The 13,028-nt window shown below is 39.0% G+C and overlaps 1 protein-coding gene across 1 annotated transcript in view; it reads left to right on the top strand.

The window, feature by feature from the left end:
- LOC125228633 (eye-specific diacylglycerol kinase-like) overlaps positions 1-13,028 on the top strand; it is a 198,533-nt gene that overhangs the window by 149,816 nt on the left and 35,689 nt on the right. The window contains exons 4-7 of the mRNA XM_048133289.1: positions 3,042-3,128; positions 4,155-4,284; positions 6,164-6,470; positions 8,667-8,835. Of these exons, the coding sequence (XP_047989246.1) occupies positions 3,042-3,128; positions 4,155-4,284; positions 6,164-6,470; positions 8,667-8,835 (693 nt within the window). The remainder of the gene's footprint in view (positions 1-3,041; positions 3,129-4,154; positions 4,285-6,163; positions 6,471-8,666; positions 8,836-13,028) is intronic.

Here is a 13,028-nt window from a genome sequence, read left to right as displayed (position 1 = left end):
GTCGGACCCTAAGTACTTCACTAAACCTAAACTAATTAACCTAAACTAGTTTGTGTGTGTGTGTGTGTGTGTGTGTGTGTGTGTGTGTGTGTGTGTGTGTGTGTCATGTGTGCGTGTGTGTGTGCGTGTGTGTACGCAGAAATGTAGTCTGGCTCTGTCGCGCCAATACGCAAGAGCGATAGAGATAGATAGCTTGTGCATTCGGCGACGCACGCAGGGTCCTTACCATGACTTTTTAACGTTTTGAAATACGTCACTAAACAGAATGTCACGAAAATTTATGTTAGTTTTGATTCTAATACTTACTTAAGTAGCAGTTTACTGATGCTGTTCACCTTCTCCATACACTGAATATAATTTTCTGTGTCTTTTGCGTTATCGAGTCAAATCAAATCAAATCAAAAAAAAATGTTTATTCTGTAAATAGGCTTATGCTAGCACTTTTACATGTCAACTTAAAATTATATTTATATGTACATCTTATTCTAATTTAACATAAATGCATCCTTATCTTCTACGAATTCCTTGACAGTATAGTAAGCCTTTTGCAGGAGCTGTCGTTTTACGAATGATTTGAATTTATTTATTGACAATTCAGATACATTAGGTGCTAACTTATTATAAAATCGCACGCTGTTCCCCATAAATGAATTATTCACTTTTTGTAAACGGAATCGCGGGATCGCCAATTTATTTTTATTTCTGGTGTTAAAATGGTGTACATCACTATTCAATTTATACATGTCAATATTTTTTTTTACATAAATAATATTATCGTAAATATATTGGGAAGCAACAGTGAGGATGTTGATCTCCTTAAATTTATCTCTGAGGGACACACGTGACCCCAAATTATAAATATTGCGAATGGCACGTTTCTGTAAAATAAAAATAGAATTAATATCAGCGGCTTTTCCCCACAATAAAATGCCGTAAGACATGACGCTATGGAAATATGCAAAATACACCAGCCGTGCCGTCTGTACATTTGCAAGTTGACGGATTTTTTAAACTGCGTATGCTGCTGAACTCAGTCGACTTGCCAATGTAGAGATGTGCGAACCCCACTGTAGTTTTAGATTTAGATCTAAAACTACAGTGGGTTTCTTTAGAGTTATGCCTAGAAAAACGGCTTTGTTTTCAAAGTCTAATGTCTCGTTCTTTAAAACAACTTGTACGTCATTCGTATGCTGGACATTAGACAACGAGAATCTAACACATTTAGTTTTTTTAGCATTGAGAAGTAAATTATTAGTAGTAAACCACTGAACTAAAGAGGACAATACATTATTTATTTCATTAGAATCACATTCATTCCTTTTTACTTTAAATACAATTGATGTTTCATCAGCAAAGAGAACTAACTTATGTTTTTCATTAACTATATAAGGCAAATCATTAATGTAAACGAGAAATAAGAAAGGACCAAGAATAGATCCTTGGGGAACGCCCATTGAAGTAATAGACCCCGATGATTTAGCTCTGTTTATGTTCACCCTCTGAATTCTGTTTGTAAGATAAGACCAGATCAGATCAAGGGCCTTATAATTGACGCCATAGTGGTGCAACTTGCGAATAAGAGTGTCATGATCAACGCAGTCGAAAGCCTTCGACAGATCACAGAACACGCCTATAGCATCTAGTTTTTGTTCCCATGCTTCAAGTATCGAGTTATGTATTCTAAAAAAATTTCAAAAACAAATAGTAGAGGATTTGAATACTTTTAGACATTTCCACTAAGTCTGATATCGCACGGGTGGTTTCGTTAAACTTAAAGGTTTCATTCATCAAAATTCTTTTGAGAATACAGGCACGAGTTTATGTGTTTTTGTCGCGTAGGCTAAAGGCCCAGGTTCGTTTCCCAACTCGGCCGCAAGATTTGGTCACTTTTTCTTTGTGGCGCGATATCTATTTCAGTTTATTATGTATGTATGTTGACGACTGTGGGTGCTAGCCGCCGTCACGTCGGTCGCAGTCATTTGCATGAGCCGCGCGCCACGCCACGACTCAACGCGAAATTAAAACTTCATTTTTAATGACGTGTTAGCATATCGCCCGTCGCGAGCACGATTTTCAGCGTAAAAAATGGGGTTTCTAGGTTACATTGCTTCTATTCACGCGCTTTTCATATGAGTAATGATAGCTGTAAACGCTTGCATTTGTTGTATATTTGTTTATGTTGTATGCAGTGCCGGATTAAACCGCAAGCTTGTAGCAAGTTCTATCGAGAGGCCCTTAAAATTCTGGATCTCTATGCATTATGCATGTTGAAGCAATAAATCCAAGCCTTGGATTTTCTGAGTAATGTCAATACAGATAAGTGTGCCATATGGGGATAATTTTTGACACAGGTGTTGCGAGTTCATACTTTAGCTACTTACTACTCACTAAACTATGAACTCTCAATAAACAGTGATCATTGTTAAAACAGGCTAAACGTAGAGGCTATCACACTTCTCCTTATGACACTCACTTCACCGTATGATCTATACTTTTTTTTACTTCAAAAATTACTAATAGGTTTGTGTCTTTTAGTATTTAATAACACTTGCTCAGTGCTACCAAAATCACTGCCAAATCACAAGGTGTTCTTTTTATTCCCACATCGAAATTTGCTTCCATTCCTTTTTTTTGTTTTGTTCTTAGGCTGGTTCAGTGTCACGCGGATCGACCGCGATCAGCATCGGTCTAATATGTATGTATTAAGTTCAGGGAGCGTTTTAGAGGAAAGCGAAGGGTTCAGCGCAGACGACAACATCAACTTCAATACAAATTGGTCGTGCGGAACGGTCCGCGTGACACTAAAACCAGCCAGGCCTGATTTAAACGGCATGCAAACTCGCATGCGATTTTAGTTACAAAGCGGGCTGTTGAGGTTGCATACAATTTTGCACAGCCATCAAATATCGCAATGTAATAAAACTCACGAATTCTCGTACCGTCTAAATGGGCCTTTAATCCGCCACTGCTTGATTTTTTTAGTTAGACATTTGTTTAGTTGTGTTGACCGCATGTGTGTTGCATGGCTGTTTTGTCGGCAGTCGCTGCGGCGCCGCTGCTGCCGGGGATGCACGCAGGCGCAGCACTCTGTAGACTCCGCTAATGAGATAAACCCTGACTCCGATATTGTGCGTATATACTATCAGGCTAGGTACTCTAACTTACATTGGTAAGACATCAGATCTTATAAATATATGAATTTTTTGACGTTTTAGAAAAGCTTGGACGTCACGGAAAATGGCATAAATTGTATGAATGTAGGCATAAATTGTATGAATAGCGCCCCCAAACGATTTTTTTTTATTGTATACCACAAACATAGGCAAATAACAAATAGTGCAGAGGCACTCATACACCGGGGCCAGAGAGGACTACTGCAACTCACACCAGACGCAGCAGAGTGGCTCAGTTGTTTAAATGTTGACCTATACATTTTACATTTGTATTCTTTTTACTAGTTTTATTTTATAAAACTGGAACCTATAAAATTTAATACATTGTCCGTGACGTGTGCATTATCGAGTGACATATTCTAAAACAACATTACGCTAGAGGCCCTGACACTTCGCTCGTGCTTGCCCGTAGTTGCATTAACGCGGGCGAGGCGCACGTGAGGCGCACAATCATTAAATGACATCTTTCTCTACCTGCCCTACTTCTAGATCTTACTGCCTTACTAAAAATTATTATGCCTCAAAGCTCTTAACGAACTCTGAGTCTTTTGAGCAAATTCTGTGTACCCATATTTTACTTAACTGTAACGGTAGAAGCTTTTTTATTATTTTGATGAACAAGTCTAGTCAAAGGTCCTACTGTGTTCTTACCATAAGTATAAGTGCGTTTTCACATTATCCGATCCGATATCGGATGTAGGACCGATATCCTATATATTAAGGACGCCATCTTTAATATTTTCCTTTGAAATCCTTCCGACATCCGATATCGGATCGGATAATGTGAAACGGCACTAAGACTTATAAGATAAAAAATATCTTTATACGAACAGCCTGTCAAAGTGCCCTGAATAAAATCACTGGAATACTTTATAATGAAAGTGACAAAATGGGACTTTTCACTTGAAGACGATACAATGCTTAAGAGAGTTAAACAGTAAACACGTCTCGTAGTGATATACATACTGTGTTTGTCTGCAGGCACTGCAGGCGAAGCTGTCGTTCAGCTCCAAAGAGATCGTGGCCCTGAGCTGCTCCTGGTGCAAGGACGCCTACCACAACAAGGAAAGCTGCTTCAATCTGCAACGAATAGGGGAACAATGCTCACTTGGTAAGTGCTTAAGAGGCCTTGGAAAAATACTTCATCTCAAACTATGAAGAAAGTATAGGTAATTTTAACTAACTGTTGACTATATAGGCGAGAGGCTGGCAACATGTCACTGCAATGTCACAGTTTCGTTTTCTTTCAACCCCTTATTTGCCAAGAGAGGCACTGAAGCATTAATAGTTTCATGTGCTCTGCCTACCTCTTTATGGGATATAGGCGTGATTGTATGTTGTATGTATGTATGTTGACTATATAAATAATACTTTGATCTTAATTTGAGCAAGTAAAGGAGTAATATATAAGGTCCTAATTTATTAGTTGCAGATATTTTAACACATGATACTTTACATTAAAATAATTAACTTTAAATATAAATTAAGAAATCTTTTCATGTAACTTTTTTTATTTCATTTTCCTAACAAAAAAATTAATTATAATTTCGTCTAAAAACAATCATCATGTGCATTATCACATGTCACAATAACACTGTCTGTCATGTCAACAATTGTTTGTTGTAAATGTCGTAAAGGTTCGGCGGGAAAACTGCACATGTCATTGAAGTGGCCAGTAGCAGTTAAGTGGTACGTAAAATAGGTACTAGAATCTGTTCAATGAGTTTTCATTTAATAATCACATAAACAGGGTGTTTTTACGTAGCAAATTTGTTTTTCCGTTTTCTCCAAAAAAACGTCGTAAAAGCTATAATGTTTCACGGTTCAATATACTCCAGAGACCGAGTACTATCAGCTGTAAAAATATCTGCATCTAATAAATTAGGACCTTATATATATACGTGCAAAACAATTTTTTTTTTCCAAAATTTGGTCAATTTCGAGTGATCGTTGAGTTGAGATTTCTCCATAAAAAGTCACTAAGGTACATCTAAATTGTATGTTACTAGATCACATTAGCCCTGTCAAAGCTAGTAACAGAGAGAAAATATTATCATTTACGTTACATCACACTAAAAAGTACTAAATTCATGAGCGGTATTTAGGGAATAAGGCCTCTTAAGTTTTGGAGGGATTGCATCATTTCTTAATTCGGCAATACCGGGTACGATCATTGAAAAGGGAGATAAAAGTAAGCAGAGAGTGTTCACTCCATATACACAAAAACTCATTAATTTAAGTATCTAGTAAGCTTTAGGAAAGCTTATAAGTAATAAGTTTGAAGGAAATGATATCCGATATAAAGAGAGCATTAAATAATGATCTGACTGAAGAACTTGTGCCCCCTTGAATTAATTATAGGAACACGTGCCGCCCTCAATCAATACGACAAAGTATTGTTATTTACTGCGCAAATGGAAGTACTGACTTATGTAGAAATACGTATACAAGTGAAGTCAATTTTCTTATTATAAAAAGGCGCAACAGGAGCTACAATTCTAAAATCAAAATACCCACTTTCAATCGGGGAATTTTGGTTAAATAAAGGTACCTATTGAACTGATAATTGTTTTGGAAAACCCATAAATGGACAAGTAATTATTTTGGTGAAATATATTGTAAATAAATAGGACTAGGATGCGTTCTGACTTTTCCTTCTCCAAAACTTGACCAATCCTGACAAATTTTGAATATGAAATATTTGTGTCGGTAAATTTCGGGTATTGGTTGAGTAGTTGACATCAGTTTTTAATAATATACTTACTCTGATTTTTTAACATTTTTGAAAACTCTAGTGCCCCTAACAATTAAATATAAAAAAAAACCTTCCAAGAAAGAAGTTAATTTTTAGCTTCAAAAATCAGAAAGATAACAGATACGGGCGTTTGTAAAAAGGAATGACCTCTCCTGTTGCGTCTTAATACTTCTTTGTGCGCACTCTGAATATTGATAACGAAATGAATTGGTTAAATCAAATTGAATGTTATCAGGTGTCCAAAGCAATATCATCGTCCCGCCATCATGGATTGTAAAACTCCCTAGAAGAGGCAGCTTCAAATCGTCGCTAAGAAAATCTCCAAAGAAGAAAAACGCCTCTAAAAAGAACGGGAAGGGTTCGAAAAACGAGCAAAGAACGTTTGTGATCAAGCCGATACCTACCGGGGATGTGAAGCCGGTGCTGGTGTTCATAAACCCGAAGAGTGGGGGGAACCAGGGGGCCAAGTTGCTGCAGAAGTTTCAGTGGCTGTTGAACCCTCGACAGGTGTTTGATCTTACGCAGGGAGGGCCGGGACCAGGGTGAGTGCAATATATGCTTTAAAAGTATTAGTGACTTAATTACATATACACCGCGAGGCTGCACTGGTAGGGTCGCCATGTGATGTGTAGAGTAACGGTCTCCCCAAACATATCGACGTCGACCAGAAATCGCTCGCTAGTGTGAACATGCGTGCGCATGCGTGCAGCGACGACGACGCGTAAGCGTCTTCATACTAACGAGCGATTTCTGGCCGGCTAGAGCCGATTCCGCGTCGATTCGTTTGGAAAACCCTTAATTACGTCGCACCTTTAAAACGAAACCGACCCAGGTGATATTGGTCCGTTATTGTTTTAAAGATGCGACACATAGACATTTTAACCTCGTTAATCCTAGACCCGGAATTTAGAATTTAGAATTTTATTTTATTTCTATAAACATGTGGAAAATCTGCCTTCATATTTTATCTTCCGTGCTAACCTACTTTAATAACGGAATTTTATTGCTACTTAGGCGGAACAGCAGAGAGCTTTTGGCGAGATGGCGTTCACTTCACAGCTCTTAAGAATTTGCCTCAAAAATAGTTTTGCAAAACTTTGTCATATGTATGAAAGACTTTTTAGCTATCAGCCGGGCTGCATAAGGTTTTAGTGTGTTACTCGATTGCGTAAATGGCACGGAAAATGACATTAAATGTATGGAAAAAGTAATTAGTGCCCCTAGACGGTTACTACTTAGAACCAAAAACACATACCGTAAAATTCACCAACTATAGTCCAGTAAATACTACAACTATAGCCCACAAGTTCAAAAATAATTTAAGTATCATTACATTCATTATCGATAGTTAAATAGTTAGTCTTTTTGGTTTAGGTTTAGACCTAGCAAGTACTATTATTTCCATACATTAATATATTATGTAAATTAGCCTTAATTAATCAGCCTTTCAACTACAAAAATATAGTAAAAGGCACACCTGAACGAAATATTTAGTTCATTTTGAACTATAGTTAGGAGTTTTGAACTAAAGTATGGGGTATAAAGTACGGGTATTCATGTTTTACGGTAAGTACATTTTCGTGACAATTACACTATCAAGTAGTTACAGCTGTTGTAACGCGAAAAGCTTTTCCTTCGTATGCTTACGGAAACGTACGAACGTGTCATACGATTTCAGCCAGTCTCAGTACAAGACGTACTGACACTGTCTGAACTAGCATGACAAATACGAACGTGTCCGGAAAAATTAAACGAGAAGTAAAATACATTTGCACCCGTGTGTAACACAAAACTTTTCCCCTCACTATAACGAAGAAAGTACAACGCAAAAAACGCGTTTATCACTGCTTCCAGTAGTTCCACAGGTGGTAAATCATCGTCATCACTACATTCACTGACTTTTATCAATTTTAAAACAGAAAAAATGACTATATACAAGGTCAAATTACTTTATCCACTAGTGGATAAAATGCGTTTTTACCCGCTGGTATTAAAATACAAAACACGAGTTTCACGAGCTAGTGAGGGGAAAAAGCTTTTCGCACTACATCTATAGCGTGTTATAAAACACAAAAAAAACACGATAGAGTCTCAGATTTGTTTTGGTGCAATCGAGCAATATCCATTTACAAGCTTTGTTAAAATCTTGAATTATTAACTCAATAAACATTTCAATGGCTATTACTTGACTTCCCGAGCACGATGATCGGTGCGCTTTGTGCGGATTCAAAGCTTGTAAGTGAATTATTATGGGCTCCAGTGTACCGTCTAATTTGTCAGACATTGTTAGACCGCCTGTGGAGGTTTTACGCAACGAGGCGAGCGGTACGAATGTGGCCTTTGATTGGCATGAAATACTTAAGGGCTATTTACTTAGTACATACGTACTTAAAATGAATAAAAGTTTATTTCTGAGGACAGAGTGAACAGGCATCTTCTGGGCGAGCTCACTCCATCGTAGGCCGCGTCTTTGCCTTTGGCTAGTCTGTGGCCAAGAGTAAGCCCATTTATAAAAAAAAGATAGTAAGTAGGTGATGCATTCAAACTAAAGAAATTAATCACTGAACGAAATATGCAAGCCTGTAAAACTGAAAAAAATCATTGAAATTAAAGTACATACACTGACTTGAAAGGGATAAGTATATGCACGTTTTTAATTTCTACTTTTTTTTCAGCTGTGTGTGTGTGTGTGTAAGTACAAACTACAAAAAATTACATAATTGCGTTTTCAATATTAGGTTGGAGATGTTCCGCAAGGTGCCAAACCTGCGCGTGCTGGCGTGCGGCGGCGACGGCACCGTGGGCTGGGTGCTGAGCGTGCTCGACCGCATCGGGACCCGGCCGGCCGTGGGCGTGCTGCCGCTCGGCACCGGCAACGATCTGGCGCGCGCGCTCGGCTGGGGCGGGGTGAGCACTAGTCTGTAGGATCCTCGCGAGCACCGCGGGCTGGCTGCTGGCTGCTGGCGTGCTCGACCACATCGGGACCCGGCCGGCCGTGGGCGTGCTGCACAGTGACCTGGCGCGCGCGCTCTGCTGGGGCGGGGTGAGCACTAGTCTGTAGGATCCTCGCCGGCACCGCGGGCTGGCTGCTGGCTGCTGGCGTGCTCGACCACATCGGGACCCGGCCGGCCGTGGGCGTGCTGCACAGTGACCTGGCGCGCGCGCTCGGCTGGGGCGGGGTGAGCACTAGTCTGTAGGATCCTCGCCGGCACCGCGGGCTGGCTGCTGGCGTGCTCGGCCGCAGCAGGACCCGGCCGGCCATGGGCGTGCTGCACAGTGACCTGGCGCGCGCGCTCGGCTGGGGCGGGGTGAGCACTAGTCTGTAGGATCCTCGCGGGCACCGCGGGCTGGCTGCTGGCTGCTGGCGTGCTCGACCACATCGGGACCCGGCCGGCCGTGGGCGTGCTGCACAGTGACCTGGCGCGCGCGCTCGGCTAGGGCGGGGTGAGCACTAGTCTGTAGGATCCTCGCCGGCACCGCGGGCTGGCTGCTGGCGTGCTCGGCCGCAGCAGGACCCGGCCGGCCATGGGCGTGCTGCACAGTGCGCGCGCTCGGCTGGGGCGGGGTGAGCACTAGTCTGTAGGATCCTCGCCGGCACCGCGGGCTGGCTGCTGGCGTGCTCGGCCGCAGCAGGACCCGGCCGGCCGTGGGCGTGCTGCACAGTGACCTGGCGCGCGCGCTCTGCTGGGGCGGGGTAAGGATTATTACCTCTTTATAGAGAAAATATAACGAGGTCAGACTGTAAGTACCTATTTTTTCATATTACATACATTTTGGACTAGAAAAGCTAGGAAGCTTGAGTTGAGGATTTGTCTGATAAATGGCTACTTGAGAGTTCCAGACTTTGGATGTATATTTAAAGATATGCACTTATTGTTATTAATCGTGGGTATGCAATGAATATTCAAAGAAACATAACTAAGATTTGATTATTCCAATATTTTTTCTGTAAGTAGGAGTGGTTATAACAAAACTTTTTTTTGGTGTAGGTACCTATATTTTTATGTGTACTTCATACTAAATGGAAGTATAGGTCTTTCTGTAATCTAAGAACTTAAGAGGGGGACGTACGAAATTCGTGAAAAAGGCAGTCGGCGTTTAACAAATGCTGTTCACATTTCTCAATAAAATAAATGTAATTAGTATCTTAAAGAGTGTATCTACAATTTTTGATGACTATTCAGAATCTCCAGTTCATAAGAGTAAATTAAATAAACCTACGGAAAGTTTACCTAAAATGAAAAAAACGTATGTCAGCGTTTAGTAAACTTTGTTAAAAAAATTCAATGGTTTATTCACAAATTTAAGTAATTCTAAAAGCCAGATAAATGGACTACAGCTTTTGAGGTTATATATATTTTTCCTCTTAAAAACAACGAAGTAATTCTATCGTAAATGTATACTTTCGTTAAATTTTCATACATTCGCCATTCCTGTCAGAAATCTCCTTTGGATCAGATGCCGCGAGCGGCTCATTGGAAGCAGACGTATCGCTGATCGCTCCGCGTTGACGTTTAATTTTGACAAATATTTTGACAGAAAATGAAGTACGTACACGAAAAACCATACCAGTGTAAAACTGTGCTCAAAATAAATAGGGTAAATCATTACTATCAGAGGGAGATCTAATCTCATTTCAAGTTAATTTTTTTAATTCACAAGTCATGCATGATCCGACAAAAATATAACACATTATTAAAGAAAATAACAAACACAACCGAACGTGCATAAATTATTTCATTCTAGTTCGCTTAAATTGAAAAAAGTTTCATGTTTTATTTTACTCGTTGGAATAAATTTTCATTACGCTGGTATTAACAGTACGTCATTTTAAATCATATGTGATAGTACCTGCGTCAGACAAGGAAAGCAAGATGACACGTATTATCTTGTCTGTCTTTTTAATTCCTCAAAGGAGGTCAGTAGTTAACTACAAACTCAATATAACACCTTTAAAAAAATATTAAGGGTCACTGACCTGTCACAGTAGTGTGAGTGAAGAGTGTTTGTGTGTGTAATGGGGAAATTTGACAGAATCTGAAAATTTTCCCTCCTCTACCCCCTCTTAAACATTTTTCTATGTGACTGTTTGTTTCCTAAATAAAAAAAAATAAAAAAACTGGAAAAATATTTGCCGGTAAAATAAGACAACACCACCCTGCTCATCTTATAATATCTTGTACGTTAGCCACGAAGTAAAATCGACTTGCAAACATTTGCAACATTAGATTAGCAACTTGTTCCGAGTATGGAATACAAGCAGGAATCGAACATTTATGAATATTTCACGTAAACTTTGTCGGCAGCGGTGTTGTTGCTCGATGCGAGCTGTTACGATGTTAGCCAACTTGTGTATAAGTACCTATTGTAAGTGTTTTTAATACATGCATACATACAACATACAATCACGCCTGTATCCCATGAAGCGGTATACAGAGCCCATGAAACTACTCAATTTTTAGTGCCACTCTTGGCAAATAAGGGGTTGAAAGAAAACGAAACTGTAATATTACAGTGACAGGTTGCCAGCCTCTCGCCTACGCCACAATTTAAGTCATATCCTTAAACAAAGGATACTATAGACTAGACAGCCAAATAATAATACCACTACCGAACGAGATGGTCACATACAAATTATAATAAGAGTGACAGAGAGCAAAATGTTATTTTTTGTCTTTGTCATAGTTTCACTTTTCCGCCGCTGTCACAAACGAGTTTGTGGCAAACAATAAGGACGTGACTTGTCAAGCTTATTATCCGCCCAAATTACGTAGGTTGTGTATGGTAAACTGTCAGCCATTTTTAAAGTGATTCTTAAATTCGCTCCATTATTCTATATCTGTCCCTTACGGGTGTACCCTTGTGTCAAGTCTATAGTATCCTTCGTCTGAGGTCATATCCCACAGTCGCCTTCTACGACACCCACGGGAAGAAAATTAATTAATTAATTATTTTTAATATGCAAATAAAATCATGCAAAAACAGCTGGGTGAATCTCCACAACATAAAGTGGCGGGCATTGCGATACTAGCGCCACCTCCGGTATTTTTAGGACCTAATTCAAATACTGTAGGGATGTATTTTCAAGAATTTTCCCTTATCATATCGACAGGTGTATGTATGTTTCTTATTCAAATTATTAATTAAGTAATAAAAGCATTTTGTTTCTGCTCCTGTTATTACAATAATACATAAATTTTAAAACTCAAGTAATTCAAAATATAGACCCACGTAATCGGTTAGGCACTTAAAAACCGAACAAAGACATTCTGAGCCTTTTGTTTCACAATATTTCGATACCTATCTCTTGATTACCAAAAACAAAGAAGTTCATAATGAATTCAGCTTTGCATTTAGAGGTATTACATTTATTTATTTATTTATTGGTAAACATGATTACATGACTTTACAGCTAACCATTGCGTCACGACATCTTTCTTTCAATTGCCGACGTAGAAGCGTCTTTAGACTTCTAAATTTTTTTTCACATAAGACTTTCAAAAATACTTATTAAAATCAAAAACAATACCTACTTATGAAATAAAAGTATGGAAACGGATTATATAATGAATTGACTCACCCGTTGACCACGAATGCTGTAAAGTGTTTGGGATGAATTGTAAATTCATTACTTATACGTGATATAATCCGTTTCCATAGTTTTATTTCATGAGTAACTATCGCGGTAACCGAAGAAAATATTAAATACCTACCTACTTACTTTCTTGCGGCTCAAATATTTCAATTGAATCTACAGTAAAAAACATTGTATTATATAAGATGTATGCAATAAATACACAATTAAATTTACCTAACTGAATATTAAATACAAAGCACTAACAGGTATTGTGTACATTTCAAAGGAAGGGTGTAATCATTGTGGATGAAAACCGTAAAAAATACAAAGACCTTTCTTCATTTTATTTTTAAACGAAATTGAAACCCGATGGGGTGAACCAGACGGCAAATAAATGCTTCAATGTACACGCAAAAAAAAGAAACTGGTGGAAAGGAGGCCTGCTATTTTTCAAACGTTTTATTTTGTTCCGTTTATCCCGGGGACATGGTTGAGACCATGGAATTCACCTGCGTGGAATAAC

The sequence above is a fragment of the Leguminivora glycinivorella genome, chromosome 8 (assembly GCF_023078275.1).
Source record: "Leguminivora glycinivorella isolate SPB_JAAS2020 chromosome 8, LegGlyc_1.1, whole genome shotgun sequence".
NCBI classification, from domain to species: Eukaryota; Metazoa; Arthropoda; class Insecta; order Lepidoptera; family Tortricidae; genus Leguminivora; species Leguminivora glycinivorella.
Note: the sequence above shows the minus strand (reverse complement) of the source record. Positions and strands in the feature narration are given on the sequence as shown.